Raw genomic sequence first — 24,455 nt, 5'->3', positions numbered from 1 at the left:
AGTGCCAAGTTGCCTTTGCCAGTTTAGAATATTATGGATTTTAATTGCCTAATAAATATGCTACTAATCAAGTGCTGGCTTAGCTTTATAGCAGCAAAGTTTAAGGCGCTACAGCATATAAGCAGTGGTAATCGAACCCACAACCTCATGTAGTGGAGCAGTTGTTCTGACTAATACACTATGCTGCCGGTAGTGACTTAATCAAAGGCAATACTGCTGTACAGCAGAAGTAATTGAACCCAGGGCCTCATGTAGTGAAGCACAAAGTTTTCTAAAACGTATAATAATGCAAATGAACTTACCTGATACACTTGAAGCTGCTGTCTCATTACAATAAAAACCAGGTTCACAAGCCAAACATGCTGACTCATTCGTTTTCCTTGTATCAGGGTTGTAAGTACCTGCAGTACAACATTTACTTAAAACAAATCATATTTTAAAAAACAAAAAATAAATTTATATAAACCTTTTTCAAAAAAAATATTTTTTTTTTTAAATGACAGTAACTATAATATGACCTAAAAAATTTAAATTGTATTTTTATTAATTTTAATTTAAATTGTTTAACAAATTCAACCTGGTAAGCAATCGATTGGGTAACTGCTGTTAAAAGGACAATAAGTTCCCATTGGACACTCATTTCCATAATCTTCACCAATTGGATTTGCTTTGGAGGAATTACCAGAACAAAAATAACCTGGAAAAATTTGTAAAATTTAATTAAAATTTTTTTTTTGAATTTATTTATACTCAATGTGGAAAAGTTTACTTTACAGCCTAAATATGGAATAACAAATGTTACCCCAACTCAGTCTTGAGTTGAATTTTGCAGTTTTGAATATTAATGATTGTATTTAAATTGCTGATAGTAGTTAATACTGTTAATAACTCAAGGGTGCTATGACATCAATACCAGGATCTTATGTAGTAAGGCCAAGTGTTTTTAACTACTACACCATCATTTATAAAAATGTAAAAAAATCATAGATAAATTTTTAAAAATAGTCAAACAATTTTAAATTTTTTTTTTCGTATCACTTTAAGGTGATAAGTTTTATATTTTTATTGGGTAGGGGTGTGATATAGTGACATGTTTGAGCTATCTATAAACACCATGCTCAAGGGCGAATAGTGTGGCAATGGTGCGGCTCCAATATTAAATTTTTACCTTCTGTGCAGCCCCCAGCTGGCCCCTGTAGCCCCCTAGTGTCGCAATATGACCCAGGGTCACAAGGAGAGCAATCCTGTGGGGCCCCAAGACCCGGTTCACGTCCATAAGTCCCTTCATCACATTTGATAGGTTGACCTGACCCCATAGGACAATAAGAACCTAAAAATAAAATATAAAAATTTTTAAGACAAAATTTCAACAAAATATATAAAAAATGTTTTTTTTAACAAATTAGTGTTTATTTTTTTGGGGAAAAAGTTGAATAGTCTGGTTGGTGGGGCTCGAACCCAAAACCTTTCGCCCCACAACTTGTTGCCATGACTAGTATATCACACTGCCAGACCTAGTTTATGAAAAATGTTGAATAACCACTTGTAATAAAATTACCTTGTGGGCATATGATTTCAGTTTGTGATGTTGATCCGGATGGGCAATAAAATCCAATATCACAAAACCCACTTGTTGTTGTTTGGTTTGTTCTATCGCAAAACTCACCTAAAAATAAATTGTGTTAATTATTTTACTCAAAATTATAACTTTTTTGTATTTTATAACTTTTTAACATTGGTTTTAAAGAGATTTTGCTATGGCATTTTCAAGAGCCAATAGCATTGTCCAATGATTAGAACACTTGGCTTTAAAACATAAGGTCCTAGGTTTAATTCTGACTGCTTCCATGTTGTAGCACCCTTGAAAACAGCACTGTAAACAATATCAACTTTTGCTGAACCAAACCCTATTAGCAGATTAATTTTTGTGCAAGTATAAAACAAACTGCCAAAATCAACTCAAGACTGGGTCGAAGTTACAAATGTTGTAAAGTCATCCTTTCCACATCGAGGATAAACTTAATTAAAATTTATTTATTGAAATGCACAAGATTTACCTGCTGTGCAGTTGAGGCAATCTATTTTCTTTCCCTTGCCAGGTGTTGGATTATATTCCCCAAAATCACAAGGAAACTCAGTTGCAAATTCTGTTTTCTTCGGACAGTAGTAACCAGCTGGACAGGTAACTGGAGTAACCACACCAATTTGACCATCATTTATTGCCTCGTTATAATCACAATAAGAACCTGAAAAAAAAAAATTGAAAATTTCTGTTAAGTGTAATTACAAAAAAAAGATTTTGGTATTTTTAAAATATTAATTTTTCAATTTTTTAAAATAATTAATTTTTAAAAGACCAACTTTACATTCTAAACATAGGGTAACTATTGTAACCCCAACCCAGTCTCAATTTTACCTTGACAGTTTGGAATAATTTTGAGTATAAATGCCCAGTAATTAATCTGCCAACTGGTTTTAGGTACAGCAAAAGTTTATATCATTTACAGCACCTTACCTAAGGGCGCCAGATAAGAGAAAACAATAAAAATCAATCTTAAGACATCATATGGTAAAACCAAGTATTTTTTTATTTTTTTGTATATATCTTTATCCTCGATGTGGGAAAGTCGAATGCGCGACTTAAACATAGAGTAACATAAGTTACTCCGACCCAGTCTCGAGTTGCCTGTGGCAGTTTGGGATATTATAGATTATAATTGCCCGATAATTATGCTGCTGATTAAGTGCTGGCTCAGCAGGAGTTCATACCGTTTATAGCGCCTTACTCAAGGGCGCTACAGCATGGGATCAGTGGGGATTGAACCAACGACCTCATGTGTGGCGTAGCAAGTGTTCTTACCACTGCACCACGCTGCCGGTCACTGCACCACGCTGCCGGTCACTGCACCACGCTGCCGGTAAGTATTCTAACCACTACAACACACCAAAAAAAACATTCATTTCCAAAAAATTTAACAAACCTTCTGGACAGTCGAAGCATAGTCCACTTCCAGGAGCAGTTTGGTAAGTCCCAGATAAGCAAGGAATATAATTTGCACTTCCAGATGGACACCTAGTACCAACTGGACATTCATTAAAAGAAGGAGCTTTCTCAGTAGAGCCTGGTGGGCAGTAGTAACCAGTCTAAATAAAAAGTAAAAAACATATTTTAACTAATTTTGTAGCCCAAATTTAAAAATTCGACATTTTACAAAGGCTTTAAATATAAGTGTCAATTTTTAGTAAACTAAAATTATTGATTGTTTATTAATTTTTTATTTTGCTTTTTTAGGCTTCAGTAAATTTTCCAAAAAAATTTAATTTTTTTAAAGAGATTTTACTGAATAAAACACATTTTAAAATATACATTTTTGCAAAGACATAATTTTAAAAAAAGTTACAACTGACAAATAACAAAACTTTTATAACACGATAATAAAAATTGTACCTCGCATTGACCTTTAGGATTGTCTAAACCTGTTGATGGACAATACCAACCTCCTGTACAATTCTCACAATCACTTTCTGCCGTGTTAGAAGTTTGGTTTGTGTATTGACCTTAAATAAGAATATTTTGTATTTTAGTTTGTCACCGATCTTTATAAAAAGAAAAAAAAATTTTTAATTTGATTTTTTGTATAACTTTGTCCTTTATGTGAAAAAACTTATGGTCCTATATCCATAAGCAGTTAACACTGGCAGTTTAATATATTATTAGTTTTAACTACAGCGTGGTGTAGTGGTAAGAACTCTTGCTACACCACACATGAGGTCGTGGGTTCAATCCCCACTGCTCTCATGCTGTAGCGCCCTTGAGTAAGGCGCTATAATCGGTATGAACTCCTGCTGAGCCACCACTTAATCAGCAGCATAATTACCGGGCAATTATAGTCTCTATAATATCCCAAACTGCCACAGGCAACTCGAGACTGGGTCGGAGTAACTTATGTTACTCTTTGTTTAAGTCGCATGTTCGACTTTCCCACATCGAGGATAAAGATATATACAAAAAAAAAAAAAAAAAAAAAAAACTACCCAATAATTAACCTGCTGATTGGTTTTTGGCTTAACAATAACTTGTACCGTTTATAGCGCTTAACTTAAGGGTGTTATGACATAAAAGCAGTAGGAATCTAACCCAAAACCCTATGTAGTAAACCCATACTATAAGGCAGTGAGAATCAAACCTAGAACCTAATTTACTTAAGCCAAATGTTTTATCTGCCGGCGGGAATCTAACCCAAAACTCTATGTAGTAAAGCCATGTTATAAAAGCAGCAAAAGCAAGTCAAACCCAGGACCTTAATTAGGTTAGCCAAAAATTCTAACAACCAGTAGGGATTGAACACAAGACCTTATGTATTAAATCCAACTGTTTTAACCACTACAGAATAAGCTACAGGTAATTTTTTACCTTGAGGACATTTAGTAGGTTCTGAACTGTTTGTAGGGCAGTAGTTTCCCATTGGACAAATATCTCCGTAACTCTTCCCTTCTGGAGCCTGTTCAGGGCTAGCTAGACTACAATAATAACCTTCAAGACATGGTCCCGATACCTCAAACAATTCTGGAGAATCACAAAAGTAACCTGAAAAAATAAATATGTTTTAAATTAATTTTTTTTTAAATATCAAAAAATAGAAATCTAAATTTTTTTTTTAAATAAAACTTGGTCTGATATTAAAAATAATTATTTCTAAAAAAATATTAATATAAAAATAACCATCTATTTAAAAAAATTTAGCAATATTTTTTTAGCCATATTATAAACAATATTACTTTTAAAACAACAAATTAAAAAAAAAATTTTACAAAAAAAATTATAAATTTTACAATAAAAAAAATAAAAATTTTTTAATTTTTTTACCCCTGTCACATGGGGTTTGGTCGCTTGACCCCTCCGGACAATAATACCCGGGTTGGCAGATTCCCCCTATACCTCCATCTAGTGGACATCCACAATCTCCGGAAATATTCACACCAACTATGGTTGGTTTTTTCATCCATGAACCAAGCTTACAATACCTGTTTAAAAATCAATTTTTATTTATTTTTTTTAAATTATTTAACCCTTGATGTAAAATGAATTTATGAGTTTATGAATGACATGAGTTTGATACCCACTGCTTTAAATGCTGTAGCACCCTTGAGTAAGGCACTAAAAACATTAAAACACTTGCTAAGCTAGCACATAATCAACAGATTAATTAACAGGCAATTATAATGTTTAATATCCCTAAATGGCAAAGTTAACTTGGGACTAGGTTTGGGTAACTGATGTTATTTTAAGTTTAGATTGTTAAGTCAACCTTTTCACATCTGGAATAAATAAATATAAAATTAAACATAGAGTAACATTTGTTACCCAAACCCAGTCTCAAGTGAACTTTGGTAGATTGGAATATTATTGATTATAATTGCTTGATATTTAAGCAGTAGTAGATGTTTGTACAGTGCTTTATTCAAAGATGCTACAGTATGAAAGCAGTGGGAATTGAACCCATAACCATTCAGATTCCCTTTACAATCTAAAATTTAACTCATAAAATAATAAAATTTAATTAAATACAGCCTTAAATTACAGGGTACGAATTAACGTTTAAAAAACGATTCGCTAAAAATGAGGTCGCATTTTTAGACCAATAATTAGGTTCAAGTTATAATCTTCGTTTTTTTGTAACACTTGACGCGTTGCATGGCATTTTTAAAATGGAACGTCTTGTTAAACAATCGTTAATAATTTTTTGCACGAAAAACGAGACATTTTTAATTCTTTTAAGGCTGTGTTATGCATTTAAAAAATTGCGCAACAACTGAACGATCTCGGGAGCGAAATTTACGCATTGCCAAAACATGGAAAGTTATTGTTATTAAATGCCCTATAGTAACCTACATTTACGCAGGATTATGATGATGATGTAATTAAATTAGTGTAAAACCGGTGTAAAATAGATCGTAAAAATATACATGAGAGTTTTATCACTGCTTGAACCCTTTTTTGTTGATTCGCTATTTCTAATATATTTGTAAAAAACGATTCGCTAATTTTAAAAAAAATTTTAAATAGCGACCCGTTTTTTCGTTCCCTGAATTACTTTATAATATAGTAATAACTAATTAGTATAACAAGTGGACTCACCAGCCAGGTGCACAAAGACCTTCAGGATTTTCCATTCCCTCATCTGGACAATAATAACCACCAGGACAAAACTGGCAAGCATCTACACTTGTACTTCCTATAATTAAATATTTATGTTACATCACTTGGCTTCACTACGCAGGGTCATAAGTTTGAATACCAGCCACTCCAAAAAACACTTGGTGATTTAAAATTTTCAAGCAATATGATCAAAAATATTTAAAACTGTTAAAAAAACCTAAGATTGAATCAAGGTTATAATTATTAGACTGCTATTAGTTTCTATTTTAGCAGTATTCTATACCGATTATAGCACCTTACTCAAGGGTGCTACAGCATAAAAGCAGTGGGAATTAAACCCAGGACCTCATGTAGTAAAGCCAAGTGTTCTGACCCCTACATCATGCTGCTATCGGTTTTAAATTAATAATAATATAAAATAAAATTAATTTTAGATAATTTTACTTTATTATCTTTTTAATCAATATTTAACATATATTTAACCTAAATTAATTTCAAAATCCTTTTCTACCTGTTTCATTGTTATACGTTCCATTATTACAAGCAACTGGTTCAGTTGAACCTTCAACGCAGTAATGACCATAAGGACATTCTGTCGTCGTGTTGGCACCTACAGGGCAATAAGAACCAGCAGGGCAGGTTAAGCAAGCTGGCAAGCTCATATCTGGAGCATAAGAACCGTTCACACACAATTTAGGCTCTGAACTTTGCTCTGGACAATATGAACCTTGTGGACAAGGGCCACCAGTTGGTGTAGCCTAACAAGTATAAAAATAGGTTAAACAACAAATTTTTTATAGTTTTTTATCCTTAATGTAGAAAGGCTGACTTTGCAGTTGACACATAGAGTAACAATTGTTACCCTGACCCAGTCTCAAGTTGACTTTGGCAGTTTGGAATATTATTAATTATAATTGTCTGATAATTAAACTGCTGATTAGGCGTTGGGTCAACAGGAGTTTATACCAATTACAGTGCCTTGCTTAAGGGTGCTACAGCATGCGAGCAATGGAAATCAAACCCAGGACCTCATGATCTAATTCTTTTCAATAATTATCAACATTTTTAAATACAATTCATAAAATCCAAAATAAATACAATTTAAATATTTTTAAAGATTTACTGTAGACTGTGCTGGACTAGAAGATCCCAAAATACAATAATATCCCTCAAAACAGCTTCCAGTTGGCTCAGAAAGAGCACTGCTATTACAATAAAACCCAGCTGTGCAATTCTCACAAAATTCAGGACCAGTTGCTTGAGGTTGGTTGTTAAAAGTACCAGGAGAACAACTAAATGGTTCACCAGTACCTAAAAAACCATATTTAAAAATAATTGTAAAAATGTGGTATTATATTAATAATAAAATAATTTAAATTTTTTTTAAAATAAGACAGCATTGTTTTGTGGTAAATACACTTTACTTTACTACATAAAATCCGGGGTTCGATCCCCACTGCTCTTATGATGTAGCCCCCTTAAATAAGGCACTATAAACAGTATGAACTCCTGCTAAATCAACACTAAGTCATTAGCATAATTATCGGGCAACTATAATCTATAATATCCCAAACTGCCAAAGGCAACTCAAGACTGAGTCAGGGTAACCAGAGAATAAAGATAAAAAATTATTAAAATATTACATTTTTTTATATTTATTGGTATTTAAAATTAAAATCCTAAAAAAATATTTTTGAAAATAAAATTATATTTAAAAAAAGTTGGCAAACCTTCAGGGCAATAATATCCTGGTTCACAGACTCCTGCATCACCAGTATTTCCACCAGAGGGCCTATTAGAGTTAGATCCATTCCGACAATAATAACCAGCATCACATGGACCTTAACAACAATAATGTCTTTAAATATTTTTACAAAATATACAATTAAAAATTAGATAGAATTATGTATTTTAAATAAAAGAGTAATTATTAGGTACAAATTTAATGAATATTTAACACTATCGCCTAAAAGTTAAACCACTAGACAAGAACATAAAGATAATGTAAGGTCTTGGGTTCAAGCCCTAGTAATGACATGTTAAAAATCTTAAAACAATAGATAAGTTAATATGTTAATAATCAATCAAAAAAATTTAAATTTTTTTTTACTTTACCTTCAAATCCAGTTGCATGAAAATCTGGACAATATTTTCCCGGATCACAAAATTTGCATTGATCCAATGATGTCAGACCATCCGTATCACCATAGGTGCCAGGTGGACACGGTTCCAAGGTACCGCCGGTACCGAGAGGGCAGTAGTACCCCATTGGACAATCCTAAAATAAAATTTTTATATTTTTTATTACAAACAATTTTTAACCACTGTTATTTTTTCGTATTTTTTCATCCTTAAAGGGAAAGATCGACTTCATGACCTAAACATAGAGTAACAACTGTTACCCTGACCCAGTTTCCAGTTCCCCTTGGCAGTTTGGACATTATAGATTATAATTGACAATAATTAAGCTGCTGACTAAGCAGTAGCTCAGCAGAAGTTTATATCGTTTATGGCATCTTACTTAAGAGCACTACAACATGATAGTAGTAAGAATCAAACCGAGGAAATTATAAAGCAAAGTCAACCACTTATTTAAACCCTATATATATAAAAACATATCATTTTTATATTAAACTGTAAGCTTCCTTAGTATATAAGTCACATTAGCATTTAAAAATACAGTACTATATCTAATTAAAAACTGATATTATTTTATTATAAATTTTTTTACCTGTATTTGTGTTCCATTACAATAACTTCCCGCATCACAAGGCAAACACTCAAACTGTTGAGTTAGGTTAGTGTAAGATCCTGGTTCACATGGGACAGGAAGAGGGGAGCCTGCTGGACAATGATAACCAACCCAACATTCATATTCAGGTGCTATTAAAAATAAAATAAAAAATATTAAAAAAATAATATGTCATATAGCTGTATAATAAAGCTTAGTAGACAATAAACCAAAATTCAATATATAAAGCACTTTAAAATAAAATGTCGTTTGTAGCAATATACTAACAGTTAATATAGATTTATGATAACTGGACAAATATTTAAAAATAAAGCCCAAAAAATGAGTGTTTATCTGTTAAATAAAATAAATAATGACATTATAAATGTTAGCCAAAAGCATGCCTTTGCAAACATTTTTTGGCTATTTATTTAATTTATTAAATAAAACAAATATAGGGTATAGGGAACGAAATTTTAAAAAATAATCACTTAATAAACAATATTTTTTGTTTAGGCAAATTTTATTCTGATCAGAGCCCTTAAATAATTTATTATTTTAAGTTTTAAATTGCCTTAGCAATTTTTTTTTGGATATTATTTTTATTTTATATTATTTAATATTATTATTATTAATTTGCCACATAAAAGTAGTGGGAATTAAACCCAAGACCTCATGTAATAAAGCCTAATGCTATAACTACAGAATTTATAATTTTTTTATGCTTTAAATTTATTTTTCCAAAATAAAATCAAGTTTAGAAATAATAGAAAATAATGACCTGCAACTTCAGTAGAGCCAGTAGGACAATAAAATCCTTGTGTACAATTAAAATCAGGATAATCTAATCCACCAACAGTACAAGCCTGTCCAGCTGTACAGTTTGTACACTCACTTTGTGATCTTAGACCTATAAAAATAAAAGTTTTTAAATAAAAACCTCCAGTGTTTTTTTTTAATTTTTACTTGTGCAAAATACTTATTTTTAAAAAGCTTGTGCAAAATACTTATTTTTAAAGATATTTTTTTAAATATCATCTGTGTACTTCTTAAAGCCCTTATAATAAGAATAGCAATTTCTACACAAAATATATTAAAAAAAAAATTAATTTGGATAAAAAAATATTTTAAAATTTTTACCTCTAGTTGGTCCAAAGGTACCAGCGGCACAAGATTGCGGTACCTCGGTACCATTTTCACAGAATTTACCCAACGGGCACCTGTCCCCTGTTACCCCATCATTTGGGGCATCATTTTCTGACTTCGACGCACAGTAAAACCCTTCGAGACAATCTCCACTGGGGCCTGTTAATCCAACCGTGTCACAGAATTTACCCCCGTCACATTCTTTACATTGGGTTTCATCAAAAAGTTGGTCCCGGTCGCCGTAGGTGCCTTTAGGACAACCAAATTCTTGGGCTCTTTTGGTCCCATTGGGGCAATAATAACCCCTGGGACACGGCAAAGGAACAGAAACCCCTAAAAAAATTAAATTTTTTTTAATTTTTTTTTTTCTTAAAAAGTTTAGAAAAACAACATTTTTTTTAGGATTATTTTATTTTTAGTTTACCGACCTATTATAACTCCAGTTGTGTTAATTGCTTCACAATAATAACTCTCAGGGCAAATATCACAAGTGGTCTAAATAAAATACAAAAATTATAATTTTAAATTTTTTTAAAAATCTGATATATACAGAAGACACTTTTTAGTAAAAAAGAATTTGATATTTAAAGTGTCTACCATGCCACTAGCAGCTTGGTAAGTCCCGCTGTCACACGGTGTCGCTTCTCCCAAGCCCCCTGGACATTTGTAACCTGGAGGACATTCATATTCAGGGGGTGTTGACACATTTTGACCAGGGGGGCAGTAAAACCCAGGATCACATAAATCTGTTTCAACGGAGTCACCTCCCAGACAGAAATATCCTAAAAAATTTTAAATTTTTAAGATTTACTATTTTTGATTTAATTTAATTTTTAAACTGGGCTTTTGTTTATAAAAACAATGTTAAAAAGGGCTAAATATCATTAATAAGACGCTTTGCTTTACTACATAAGGCCTTGGGTTTAATTCCTACAGTTTTCAAGCCATAGCACTATTAAGTAAAGCACTGCTGAGCTAAAAACTAATTACCAAAATAATTTTTGAGCAACATTATTAATAATAACATCTTAAACTGCAAAATATAACTCAAGTCCTTGTCAGGATAAGAAATGTTAATTTTTGTTTAGGCATCGATGTCAGCCCTTTTTTCATTTTTTAATAAATACTTTTTTTTTTTGTATATATCTTTATCCTCGATGTGGGAAAGTCGAATGCGCGACTTAAACATAGAGTAACATAAGTTACTCCGACCCAGTCTCGAAGTGTCTGTGGCAGTTTGGGATATTATAGATTATAATTGCCAGGTAATTATGCTGCTGAATAAGTGCTAGCTCAGCAGGAGTTCATACCGTTTATATCGCCTTACTCAAGGGCGCTACAGCATGAGATCAGTGGGGATTGAACCCACGACCTCATGTGTGGTGTAGCAAGAGTTCTTACCACTACACCACGCTGCCGGTTTCACTTTTATTCCTTATGTGAAAAAGTTGACTTCACGACCTTTACATAAGGTAACATCAGTTACCACGACCCAGTCTTAAGTTGCTTTTGGTAGTTTGGGATATTATTGATTATAACTGACCGATAAATATGCGGTTGAATAAGTGTTGACTCAGCCGGAGTTTATACCGTTTATAGTGCCTTACTTAAGGGCGCTACAGCATGAAAGCAGTGGGAATCAAGCCCAGATTTTTATGTAGTAAAGACAATATTGTAATTAACAAATTGTAAAATTTTTGTACCTGGTGTACAAGTACTACAATCTCCTGGTAGTTTGTTCTGAACTTGATTGCTGAAAGTACCAGGTGGGCAGGGTGTTTCATTTATACTTCCTTCTATACAGTAATGTCCAACACTACAGGAAAATAATTAAAAGTTTAACATTAATGAAATCTATATATAATAAAGCTTAGTGGATAATATATAATTAAATAACTAAAAGCCTACAAAAAAATCTGCCATTTGTGTTGGTGAATTAATGGGGGCAAATAGAAGTTAAAAGTTGCAACCATATTACAACAATTAAAAATTCTAAATGTAGGGCAAGCTATCAACTAGTAAGAATAAGATGGCTTTTTGGTATCAATAAAATAATGAAAAACTTGACAATTTTTTTTATAATTTCAATAAATTTTTTTTTTTTTAATTTTATATTTTCACAAAAATATCTTATGTTTATTTATCCTAAACGTAAAAAGGCCAACTTAACAGCCTAAACATAGAATATTATTTGTTACCCCGGCCCAGTCTTGAGTTAATCTTGACATTTCAAATATACTGCTAATATTAATTGCACAATAGTTAGTCAGTCTGTTGATTGGTTTTTGGTTGGCAAAAAGTTGTACTACTTATAGCACACTACTTCAGCGTACTACAGTATGGAAACAGTTAGAAGCGAACCCAGAACCTTATGTATTGATCTTAACAATACACTCTTAGAAATGTAATTTATTTATTTGTGCAAAGTTTTTGTTTAAACTTACGAGCATTCATTCCCAGTAACTCCGTCAGTTGGTCTAGAAATACTTGCACCACCAGTGCAGTAGAATCCTTCATCACATTTTCCTGTTACATTTCCTAATCCTGAGGTTTCACAATAATGTCCTGAAAATAAGGCAGCATTAAATAAAAGTTGCATCAAATTGAAGCTCAATTTTTAAATGTATTTTAAAGAAAAAAGCAAAAAAAATTAAGCTAACAGCATTTTACTAATTGTAATAATAATTTTTTGTTGAGCATTTTTATTTTAATTGCTGTAATATGATCATAACTTGCAACTAACATTTGCCTGTGATAATTTACAAGCGCACCACAAATGGCAGTATTTTTTGCAACCTAATGTTGTACAAGTGAATTTTAATTTCTTTTAGAGGATTTTGGTTTTAAAAAGTTGAATTAACGAAAAGTTTTACCTGCTAAGCAGGGATTTTGATTTTCAGCTCCTTCTGGGCAATAAAATCCTGGTTGACATTTTCCTCCAATATTACTTAAATCATCGAGAGGAGGACACAAACATGAAGTCTCAACTAAAATTTCAAAAAATATATTTTTATGAAAATGTTTTTAAAGGATTTTCGCTATTTTGTATGTGTTGTTTTTATTTATTGTATTTAGAAATATAAAAATAAGCAAATTATTTAAAAAATAATAATTTAATAAACAGTTAGATTTACTACATGGATCATGGGTCGATCCCTACTGCTTTCATGTTGTATTGCCCTTAAGTAAGGTGCTATAAACTGTATGAACTCCTGCTAAGCCAAAAATTTATTAGCAGTTTAATTATAGGGCAATTAATAATATCCCAAACTGCCAAAGTCAACTTGAGACTGGGTCGAGGTAACAATTGTTACTCTATGTTTAGGTCATAAAGTTGACCTTCTCACATCAAGGATAAATAATCTGGCAGCGTGGTGTAGTAGTAAGAACACTTGCTACACCACACATAAGGTCATATGGTTCAATCCCCACTGATCTCATGCTGTAGCCCCCTTAAGTAAGGCGCTATAAACGGCACAAACTCCTGCTGTGCCAGCACTTAATCAGCAGCATAGTTATCAGGCAATTAAAATTAATAATATTTCAAACTGGCAAAGGCAACTCGAGACTGGGTCGGAGTAACTGATGTTACTCTATGTTTAAGTCTGTATTTTTTTCCACATCGAAGAAAAAAACATTGACTTTCCCACATCGAAGATAAAAATATATACAAAAAAAAATCTAAAAAAAGTGTTACAACACATATATTTTTACTTGGTGCAGTTGCCGAGCCTTCAGATGGAGTTTTAGAATATGAACAAGAAATACAATAAAAACCTTCAGAACAAACTGCACTGGGTTCGAATAATCCATTCGTTTCACAGGCAAAACCTTAACAATTAAATTGAATTTAAAACATGAATAAAATTAAATTAAATCATTGTCTATGTTATTATAAAACTAGTGTAAATTTACTTTATTAAGTCTTTAGTTCAATATCCAGTGCTTTAATATTTATCCAAAAAAAGTTTTAAATTTTTTTAATTAGGTAACGTTTTGCCAAGGTATTTAAATAAAACACTTGGTTTTACTACATGAGGTCCTGGGTTCGATCCCCAATGCTTTTATGCTGTAGTACTCTTAAGTAAGGTGATATAAACGTTATGAACTCCTGCTGAGCTAACACTTAATCAGCAGCATAATTATGAGACAATGAAAATTAATAATTTTCTAAACTGCCAAAGACAACTTAAGACTGGGATAGGGTAACAAATGTTATTCTATGTTTAGGTCGTGAAGTCACCTTCTTACATCGAGGATAAAAACACGTTGAAAAAATATTTAAAAAATAAATTTTTTTTACCAGAAGTACAAGGAAGACAATCTCTTAATGACTGAGCATTGGTTTTATTATTAAAGGTACCAGCTGGACAAGGGTAATCGTTTGGACCGGCCGTCCCATTTGGACAGTAGTAGCCCATCGGACAATCATTTCCAGTGTAATCTGTTGCATTCTCAGGACAAAAGAACCTTAAAAAAATATTTTTTTAAATTTTTTTGGCTATATTGAAGTAGTTAAAACACTTAACATTAGGCATAGGATCATGGGTTCGATCCCCACTATTCAAAGGTCCATGTGCCCTTAAGTAAGAGATTACAAAGATTAAAAAATCAATCTGTAAAAAAAAATGTAAAAAAGTTTTTTATTAAGTTAGATTAAATGTCTGGCAGCATGCTGTAGTGGTTAAAACTCTAGGCTATACTACAAGAAGTCCTAGGTTTAATTCCCACTGCTCTTATGCTATAAGTGCCATTAAATAGAGATCTTTAAATGCTACAAACTTCTGCTAAGCCAAAAAACGACCAGCCAGTCAATTATTTGGCAAAAAACTTAATTATATCCCAAACCGTCAAAGACAACTCAAAACTGAGTAACAAAACTTCTCCTATGAATAGGTTGTAAAGGCGACCTTACCACATCGAGGATAAATAAATATAAAAAATATTTTATCACAATATGCAATTTTTTACAACTTTAAGTTTCAAAAAAACAACAATTTTTACCCAGCAGGACACAAAAAGCATTCTTGTAACCCAGCTAAATTATTATAACTTCCAGGGTCACAAGATAGTGGGATCGAGGTCCCATTGGGGCAGCGAAAACCCTGTGGGCATGGACCCCCAGACCCACTTGATTCTGGTGGGGTAGCAGTTGAGGAACCCCCGTTGCAGTAATAACCCCCATTACAATCCCCGTCTGGGTCAGTTTTACCCCCGCTACAAAATTTACCCGACGGACAACTCAGACACTCGCTCTAAATAAAATTTATTTTTTAAATTTTGTTTTTTTATTTTAATTTAATAAGATTTTAAATTAAGAATTTTACTTGAGACATTCTTCCAAAAGAAGGATTGTGGGTTCCCGGTGCACATGGTACCTCTACTGTGGTACCAGCAGGGCAGTAGTGACCGGTGGAACACAAACCATTAACACCTAAAATAAAAAGTTAATTTTTGTAAAATTCTTATCCTTGATATGGGAAGGCGGAACTTACAACGTGGAAGCAGTGAGAATCAAACCCAAGACCTCATGTAGTAGGAGTTTTACATAATACACTAGGCAGCTAGTTTTTAAAAGTGCTGCCAAAAATTACAGTTCAAAAATCTAAAATTACCGTCTTCTGGTGGTTCTGCCGCTGCACTTCCATTTCTACAATAAAATCTCTCCTGACACTCGGCAGTAAAAGTTGTCGCGTTAAGTTGATCGCAATACTTTCCAGGCGGACATTTCTCACAGTCAGACGCTGACTGTAATCCAGAAGCTTGTCCGAATGTTCCTTTTTCGCAAGGTTGCCAGTCCAATCCTGTGCCCGAGGGACAATAAAAACCTACAAAAAATTAAAAAAATTAAATTAAAATAAATAAAAAATTTTAGCATATTACAGTAACTATTAAGGTTTTAAGCGCTAGCTTTTCTTTAACTACTACCATGCTATCATACAAATAAATGTATTGTACATATAAAAAATGAACTTAAAGCCTAATCATAGATAGAGTAACATCAGTAACTCTGACTCAGTCTTGATTTTATAAATTATAATTGCATTATAATGAGGCTGTTGATAAAGTGTAAGCTTACGCAAAGACACTATTGCAAGAGAGCAGTAAAAATCAAACCCAGGACCAACGTAATAACAATTAAGATCAACATAATAACAATTTTTTTACCGATCGGACATTCTAGTTGGTTCTCCCCATCAATGCAATATCTCCCTGCAGTACAATTTAAACATTCCGCAGCTTTTATATCATTATTATAAGTACCATCAAAACATGGGATGGGGCTGGGGGTGGCACTTGGACAAAAATGACCAACTGTGCAGTTTTCTTCATCTGGGTTGATTGAGCCTAACGGGCAATAATACCTGAACAAAATAATATATTTTAGAATTGAGATTACCTAAAATAAATGATACAGTTGTATGGCAAAGTGAATGGGTCAGCATAGTGCATGGGTTAAAACACTTGCTGTTACTACATGGGTCTAAAGTTTGATCCCCAGTGCTTGCATGCTGTAGAGCCCTTGAGTAAGGTGCTAAAAATAGTGTAAACTCGTGCTAAGTCAACGCTAATTGACAGATTATTTATTAGCCAATTATATTCTATATCATCTCTAACTGCCAAAGATAATACTTTGATAAAAAACGTTATCTTTTGTTTTGGCTGTAAAATTTAAAAAAAATAAATAACAAAATAAATTTTAACCTGTATATTTTTATTCATAGTGAAATAAGTCACCTAAACTTAAAATCAGGTACTTACCCGGGGTTACATGGTCCCTTGGGTTCAGATAAAGAAGCCTCATCACAGTAAAACCCGGGTGTGCATTGAGAACAACCTCCGCTAAACGCTTGACCGGTTTCGTTGTTAAATGTTCCTGTTGGGCAATTTTTCAAAGTTGTTGTTCCTAAATTTAAAAAAAATTATATTTAAAAGACAGCTTTGCCATTTTTTTTTGATATCTAAGCTGTAAAAAATAGGTAAATAAATACACTTGGCATTACTACATGAGATATTTAGGTTTAATCCCCACAGGTTTTTGCTAAAATTCTCTTAAGTAAAGTGCTGCAAACATTATGAATGCCTGTTAAGCCAAAACCAATCGGCAGATTAACTATTGATGTGTTACTCTTTGTTTAGGCCGTTAAGTTGGCCTTTTTACACATCAAAGATAAATAAATACCAAAAAACACCATTTTTTATCCAAAAAAGTCTTTTAATGCACTTACCTTCTGGGCAGTAATTCCCTTTTGGACAAATGTGACCAGTTTCCCCATCTTCAGGTGTAGATATATTTGCACCAGAAACACAAAAGTAACCACCAGCACAGAAATAATCTGAATTCGACACTAAATATAGAAAATAAATTAAAATATAAATCGGTAATGACTTTTATTGGGTGGACAAATGATTAGAAAATTTAATTTAATTAGTGCAAAAATGTGAAAATTGAAAATTATTGAATAAAACAATTTTTTTAATATTTTTCTGGTGGTACCGTAGGAATTTAGGTACTACTTTAGCGCAACTTTTTAAATCTGGAGCTTCTGGGTTTGAATCCCACTGTCTCTACATGGTAAAATACTTACAAATTAACAAAACTCAAACAACATTTTGAAAATGGACCCTTAAGACTAATAACCACAAAAAGTATTTAAACAATTTTTACTTACTATCAACCGTAGTTAACCCAGCTATTGGACAAAATCGACCAACAGGACAGTCACTACAATCATCAGCAGTTTCGGCCTTCATTTTAGTTCCATATGTCCCTGGTTGGCATAAATATTGGGTAGAAAATTCAGTGCCATTAGGGCAGTAACTACCCTCAGGACAAGGATAGGTGGTGTAGTCTGGTATAGGGCCATCACTACGATCGCAATAGTATCCTAACATTTAAAATATGGTATATTAGTTTGTCTGTAAGATACTAAACATATATATACTAAAAATAAGATACTAAACATATATATACTAAAAAAACATATATATACTGCTTTATGTTATCTAAAACTGTTATGGGCAACTTAAGACTGGGTTAGAGTTTTAAATGTAATAATTTGATTTGGCAGTAAAATAGGTAACTAAAACTAAAAAAAAAATATAAAAACTGGTAGAATGTTGTAGTGTATAGAACACTTAGGTCTTCTACATGAGGTCTAAGGTTCAATTTTTACTGCTGTTAAGTTTCACTACCCATGAGTAAAGTTTTTTTTTTTTTTTTTTTGTGTATATCTTTATCCTCGATGTTGGAAAGTCGAATGCGCGACTTAAACATAGAGTAACATAAGTTACTCCGACCCAGTCTCGAGTTGCCTGTGGCAGTTTGGAATATTATAGAGACTATAATTGCCCGGTAATTATGCTGCTGATTAAGTGCTGGCTCAGCAGTATAATTACCGTTTATAGCGCCTTACTCAAGGGCGCTACAGCATGAGATCAGTGGGGATTGAACCCACGACCTTATGTGTGGTGTAGCAAGAGTTCTTATCACTACACCACGCTGCCGGTAAGTTTTATGAACAGTATGCATTCCTACTGAGCCAATACTAAATCAGTCGTTTTATTATCGAGAAAATATAATTAATGAAATCCCAAACTGTTAAAGGCAACTCAAGACTGGGTTAGAGTAATAGTAACTAATGTTTCTATATGTAAAGGTCCCAAAGTCAACCTTTTATCATTAGGAATAAATAAATATAAAATAAATGACAAAATTTAAGTACAAAAATTTTTAATTCGATTTTGTGAAACAATTTACCTGCAAGGCATTGTTTACATTCCACTTGGCCAGTTTGATCTTGATAATATCCTGAAGAACATAAAACTTGATCAGGAGATCCAGCAGGACATTGATAACCTTGTTGACATTCGTTTGCAGTTCCTGAACTAGAGCCAGCTGGACAATAATGCCCTAAAAAAAGAAAAATATTAGAATTTATAAATAATTTTTTTTTAATTTTTTTTAAAAGTCAATTTTTTTTGTTTTATTACGTCTTTAATATCTTAAAAATTAATCTAAAAAATATTTCAAAAAAATTTTTTTTTTTCCATTTTATTATTTTTTTTACAAAATTGTTGCTTTTGTACCTTCATTGCAAACATCTACTACATCTGTTTGAGCTGGATCGGGGCAATAAAAACCAGCAGTGCAATCGGAGCAAAGATTTTGTGCCTGAACTCCTGTGTTGTTGTTGTAAGTACCACTAGGGCATGGGTTGGGGTTTTCTGTTCCAATACCTAACATGCAGAAATGGTTTAAAATATGGTTAAATGGTATTGGCCTGGTTTAAAATATGGTTTTATAGCATTCTTCTGGTTTAAATAAGGTTTAATGGTATAAGCACGGTTTAAAATATGGTTTAATGGCATTTGCCTGTTTTAAATATAATGGTATTGGCATGGGTTAGAATATGGTTTAATGGTATTGGCCTGGTTCAAAATATAGTTTAAAAATATTGGTCTGATTTAAAATATGGTTTTATGGTATTGGCCTGGTTTAAAATAAGGTTTAATGATATTGTTATTAACCATGATAATTTATTGGTGTTTTTTTTTTTGGTGAAATGTAATTGGTTATTTTTTGGACATAGAAAATTAAACTAGAAAACATTTTGCGCCATATTTTTGCCCTAGTTCAGATTACTTTAGAAAAAGACATTAGCAACCAAATTAATCAAACTTATCCAATAAAAAAAGTCCTTACGATAAATTTATGAAAAAGTACTTACCGCACCAATGTCCTTCAGGACAAACACCACCGGTATCATCATTAGGTGGGTCAGATCTGATTGCTTTAGAGGAGCAATAATAACCAGCATCGCATTGTGCAGTCACACTATCTAAACCTAAACATAAATAAATAATTTTTTTAAATATTTTTATCCTTGATGTGGAAAGGTCGACAGTTTAAACATAGAGTTACATTAGTTACTCCACCCAGTCTCGAGCTGACTATAGCAGTTTATAATAGTATTTATTAAAATTGTTAGATAATTTAGCAGTAGGGATCAAACCAAAAAACCACATGTAGTAAAGTGAATTGTTGTAATATGGTCGCAACTCTCAACTTATATTTGCTTGTAATAATTTACCCGAGCACCACAAATGGCAGTTTTTTTTGTTTTGTAAGCCTAAAAATTGGACATACATTTATATCATTCACTAGGCTTTATTATACAGAAATTACATATACTAATAAATTTGTGGTATAGCAGCCATGGCTTCTGACTACGAGTCAAAAGGTTACGGGATTGAGCCTTACCAATGCCACACCATTCGTCTTAAGACCAGATGTTTACAGATAACTTAATTACCTTTCAAAAGTTCACACCCTTACCCAATAAAAAATATTTTTAAAAAAATTAAAAAATTTGTTTTTTATTTAAAATGACATTTACCGTCAGTTGCACAATACCATCCTCCTGTGCAGGGCTCGGGTTGACCAGTACCCTCAGGGCAAAAATAACCCATAGGACATACCCCACCTATATCTGTAGAAGGGCAAAGACAGGAAGTATCCGTGTAGTTTACAAAACCACTTGGCTGATTGGTGCTAGAATTTGTCAGACAGAAAAATCCTAAAAAAATTTTTTTTTAAATTTGAAAAAATTTCACAAATTTTTTTCCTAATTTTTAGATTTTTTTTTTTGATTTTTTATTAATTTTTTTTCAAACCTGGATCGCAAGGCCCAGTAACTGTAGTGTTGCCACCAAGACAGTAAGAACCAGGGTCACATGGCGTACATTGATCTTGTGATGAAGCTTGAGGTATGGTCCCATAACTACCAGGGGCACATGGATTGTCAGTATAATAACTCGTACCTAAAATTAAACATTTTTTTTGGATAATTCCAATAATAAAAAGTAAAAAATAAGTGTAATTAATAATGTGTTAGTTTAATTTTATGTTACACAACAGGGTTAAAACTTATTTCCCTATGGTCTGGGTTTTACTTTTCTAATGGTTGTAACTCTCAATTAATATTTGCTCGTGCACCACAAATGGTAGTTTATTTTTTTTGTAGGCTTATATATTGAACATACAAATACCTACATCATGTTTTTAAGACATAGCACATAAGCACATATAGTTTTGTTTGTGTACCTAAGGTCTTTAGTTTAACCCCCACTGCTGACATGTTATATTATCATTACAATTTGACTTTACTAAAATAGTTTTTTTTTTATATAATAAAAATTTTACCTCTTGGACAAAAATACCCCGGTACACATGGGTTTTCAGTATAATCAACAGTTTCTCCTGGGCAGTAAAACCCTTCCTCACATGGAGTACATTCAGCTAGACCAGATATGTTACTATAACCACCAGGTGGACATCTTAATTCTGCTACTGTTCCCTCGGGACAATGATAACCACTACTACATATGTTTCCAGTAACACCATCTTCAAATAAAAATGCATTGTTAAAATTTAAATACTTATTTTTTTTAGTATAAATTTATCCTTGATGTGGAAAGGTCAAATGCGCAACCTAAACATAGAGTAAAAACTGTAACCCTGACCCAGTCTTGAGTTGTCTTTGGCAGTTCGGGATATTGTTGATTATAATTGCTTGATAATTAACCTGCTAATTAAGTGTTGGCTCAGCAGGAGTTTATACCAATTATAGAGCCTCACTCAAGGGCACTACACAATGGAAGCAGTGGGGATCGAACCCAGGCCCTGATGTAGTAAAATCAACAAAATATGATCAACTTCCAAGATAGATAGTGCACTTTGGTGGGTGTAAAAAAATTCAGTAAAAATTTTTTCAGCCCTACTTTAAAAGTATTGCATTTAAAAACTAATATTCAACTATTTTTTGTGTAAAAATAGTCAAAACACCTGTTGGAGTAGGTGTTGTGGCTCCAACATCGCAATAAAATCCTCCGGTACAATTCGCTTCAGGTTCTGTCAGTCCAGTAGCGTTACAATATTTACCCTTATCACATTCCGTACAGTCAGTTTCCATACTTAAACCAACCTAAAAAAAATTGTAATAAATTGTGTGATTTTGTATTTGCAGTACTAGAAGTTCTTGGTTTGATCCCCACTGAAAGTAAATAAAAATTTAATTTTTTTTAAATAAAATAGCTTGACTTACTTCACTAGAATAAGTTCCAGCAGGGCAGTTGACTGGTTCGCCTGTATTTACCGGACAATAATGTCCCGGAGTGCATAACCCACCTACCCCTGTGTTCGGGGTCGTTTCGGGGTTGCTTACATTTACCCCATGTCTAAAAAAAATTTTTTTTTAAATTTATAATTTTAATAAAAAATTGAAATTTTTTTTTTATTTAAAATGTAATTTTTTTTAAGTATTTTACTGTAATAATTATTATATACTTACAGGCAATAGTAGGTGGGATCACATTGATCTGTAGAAGTAGTTTGAGCATAATTTGGACAATAAAATCCTGAAAAAAACAAAAAAACGATTAATAAAATAATTTAAATTTTATAGAGCTCAAAAATATCAGAAAAATTAAAATTAGATTTTATTGTTTAAGGACAAATTAAAGTTATTTTTAAATTTCAGTAAAAATTAAAACAAAAATGTAAAAAAACAAAATTCCGACCAGGTTCACATGGAGAACAATCATCAATAGAAGCTCCTCCGGTGCTAGATCTATATGTTCCTGGAACACACCTCTCTGCCTCGGTTCCTGTTCCGGGAGGACAATAATGACCTTCCGAACAAGTTATCTTAGCATCTAGACCTGTAAAGTCAGAAACAATTTTTAAAAAAAATTATTTTCACAAAAAAAATTTTTTTAGAACCTTAAAATTTTTTTTTTTTTTTTTTTTTTTTTAAATCAAAATATTAAATTTATAAATTTTATTAAAAAAAAAACTTAAAAAATAAAAATGGTGAAAAAAAAGTTTTAGTCAATCCTTTTTTTTACCTGTACATTGAAACCCTGCCTCACATTCGGAACAAAACGAAGCTTGGACAACGGTAGAATAATTTCCTGGTGGGCAGGGTTTTTGGGCCCCTGATCCTTCGGGGCAGTAATACCCTATTTCACACTCAGCACCCCATAAAGTACCATCACCAGGAATGGATGAGTCAGCCCCACTAATGCAGTAAAACCCTGAAATTTACCCCCCCAAAAAATTGTTAAAAAATTTAAAAAAAAATTATTTTAAATATTTAGAATTTTGCTACACTCAAAATAAATATAAAACAAAAGTTGTTTTTACAAAAATATAACTTTTTGTGTACCTTTATCCTCACTGTGAAATGGACAATTTCATTACCACATAACATAGAGTAACATTTTTTACCCTTGCCAAGTCTTAGGTTGACTTTGTCAGTTTAAAATATTATTGATAATAATTGCCTGATAAATATTTTTTTGACTGATTTTTGGCTTAGCAGGAGTCTATACTGTTAAGCACCTTACTTTTAGGTGATATAGGATGGCAGTACTCGGAATACAACCTTGGACCTTTTGTGGTAAACCCAAGTGTTTCAACAACTACATCATGCCAATAAAATTACGAATAGCCTTTAAAATTATTATCATTTACATTACAATTTATATTAACACAATACTTCTGATAGCTATTACATGGTTAATTAGTACTAAAACAAAATACACTAATTTACATTACCTGGAGCACATAGTCCTGTTGGATAACTTAAACCAGGGTTGGGACAAGTTTGTCCAGGAAGACATAATAAACAAAACGAGCTGTTCGTTCCATGAGTAACATTATTAAATGTGCCTGAAAATAAAAATTAGGTAAAAATTACAACTAGTTGTGTAAATTTTTTTAATGAACTGTAAGAAAATATGTTACAAATGTTTTTTTTATATAATAAAAAGTAAATACTTGATAATATGAGGTACCTAATTTACAATCAATTTATCAAAATTTAAAACACAAATAAAGTACTGAATTATCTGCAAGTTAATTATCAGACAATTGTAATCTATATTATCCTAATCTGCCAAAGTCAACTTAAGAGCAGGTTAAGGTAACCAATGTTACTCCATGGTTAGGCTGTGAAGTCGACCTGCACACATCAGAAAATAAATAAATAAATATAAATATATATATACAAAAATAAACACATTTTTAAATATAAAAATAATTAAATTTAAATTTTATTTTTTCTTTTAATAAAATTTAATTTTAATTACCTGGACTGCACTGAATGCCCATAGGACTTGAGGTACCACGCTCACAAAAAGAACCAGATGGGCATGGTCCTCCCATACCATTTGTACCATCAGGAGTTCCTGTAGTTGAACCACTTGCACACCAGAAACCAGCATCGCATTTGGCCTCACTATCTGGCAAACCAGACTGTAAAATGGTGTTTTTTTAAAAGAACCATATTTAAAAAATTATTTTCAAAAAAAAAAGTTTTTTTTAAATATATATTTTTTTTCATATTTTTTTTA

At 32.2% G+C, this 24,455-nt stretch overlaps 1 protein-coding gene across 2 annotated transcripts in view; it reads right to left on the bottom strand.

Annotated features, from left to right (window-relative positions):
* LOC145753014 (uncharacterized) overlaps window positions 1–24,455 on the bottom strand; it is an 83,812-nt gene that overhangs the window by 29,442 nt on the left and 29,915 nt on the right. For both annotated transcript variants that reach the window (XM_082569393.1, XM_082569394.1), the window contains exons 46-89: window positions 24,192–24,357; window positions 23,659–23,772; window positions 22,947–23,135; window positions 22,620–22,760; window positions 22,391–22,457; window positions 22,145–22,277; window positions 21,886–22,024; window positions 21,244–21,444; window positions 20,715–20,861; window positions 20,438–20,617; window positions 19,769–19,885; window positions 19,128–19,277; window positions 18,799–18,951; window positions 17,711–17,926; window positions 17,267–17,386; window positions 16,800–16,944; window positions 16,206–16,402; window positions 15,653–15,865; window positions 15,365–15,471; window positions 15,042–15,292; window positions 14,341–14,507; window positions 13,752–13,868; window positions 12,911–13,024; window positions 12,482–12,602; window positions 11,741–11,853; window positions 10,635–10,819; window positions 10,466–10,532; window positions 10,032–10,370; window positions 9,673–9,801; window positions 8,892–9,043; window positions 8,276–8,438; window positions 7,891–8,001; window positions 7,284–7,471; window positions 6,672–6,918; window positions 6,140–6,236; window positions 4,868–5,025; window positions 4,415–4,588; window positions 3,449–3,558; window positions 2,982–3,144; window positions 2,058–2,246; window positions 1,559–1,666; window positions 1,169–1,330; window positions 578–697; window positions 303–401 (exon numbers count right to left, since the gene is read on the bottom strand). In XM_082569393.1, coding sequence (XP_082425519.1) covers window positions 303–401; window positions 578–697; window positions 1,169–1,330; window positions 1,559–1,666; window positions 2,058–2,246; window positions 2,982–3,144; window positions 3,449–3,558; window positions 4,415–4,588; window positions 4,868–5,025; window positions 6,140–6,236; window positions 6,672–6,918; window positions 7,284–7,471; window positions 7,891–8,001; window positions 8,276–8,438; window positions 8,892–9,043; window positions 9,673–9,801; window positions 10,032–10,370; window positions 10,466–10,532; window positions 10,635–10,819; window positions 11,741–11,853; window positions 12,482–12,602; window positions 12,911–13,024; window positions 13,752–13,868; window positions 14,341–14,507; window positions 15,042–15,292; window positions 15,365–15,471; window positions 15,653–15,865; window positions 16,206–16,402; window positions 16,800–16,944; window positions 17,267–17,386; window positions 17,711–17,926; window positions 18,799–18,951; window positions 19,128–19,277; window positions 19,769–19,885; window positions 20,438–20,617; window positions 20,715–20,861; window positions 21,244–21,444; window positions 21,886–22,024; window positions 22,145–22,277; window positions 22,391–22,457; window positions 22,620–22,760; window positions 22,947–23,135; window positions 23,659–23,772; window positions 24,192–24,357 — 6,739 coding nt within the window. The remainder of the gene's footprint in view (window positions 1–302; window positions 402–577; window positions 698–1,168; window positions 1,331–1,558; window positions 1,667–2,057; window positions 2,247–2,981; window positions 3,145–3,448; window positions 3,559–4,414; window positions 4,589–4,867; window positions 5,026–6,139; window positions 6,237–6,671; window positions 6,919–7,283; window positions 7,472–7,890; window positions 8,002–8,275; window positions 8,439–8,891; window positions 9,044–9,672; window positions 9,802–10,031; window positions 10,371–10,465; window positions 10,533–10,634; window positions 10,820–11,740; window positions 11,854–12,481; window positions 12,603–12,910; window positions 13,025–13,751; window positions 13,869–14,340; window positions 14,508–15,041; window positions 15,293–15,364; window positions 15,472–15,652; window positions 15,866–16,205; window positions 16,403–16,799; window positions 16,945–17,266; window positions 17,387–17,710; window positions 17,927–18,798; window positions 18,952–19,127; window positions 19,278–19,768; window positions 19,886–20,437; window positions 20,618–20,714; window positions 20,862–21,243; window positions 21,445–21,885; window positions 22,025–22,144; window positions 22,278–22,390; window positions 22,458–22,619; window positions 22,761–22,946; window positions 23,136–23,658; window positions 23,773–24,191; window positions 24,358–24,455) is intronic.

Source organism: Corella eumyota, chromosome 5 (genome assembly GCF_963082875.1).
Source record: "Corella eumyota chromosome 5, kaCorEumy4.1, whole genome shotgun sequence".
NCBI classification, from domain to species: Eukaryota; Metazoa; Chordata; class Ascidiacea; order Phlebobranchia; family Corellidae; genus Corella; species Corella eumyota.
This window is presented reverse-complemented; position numbering and strand designations above follow the sequence as displayed.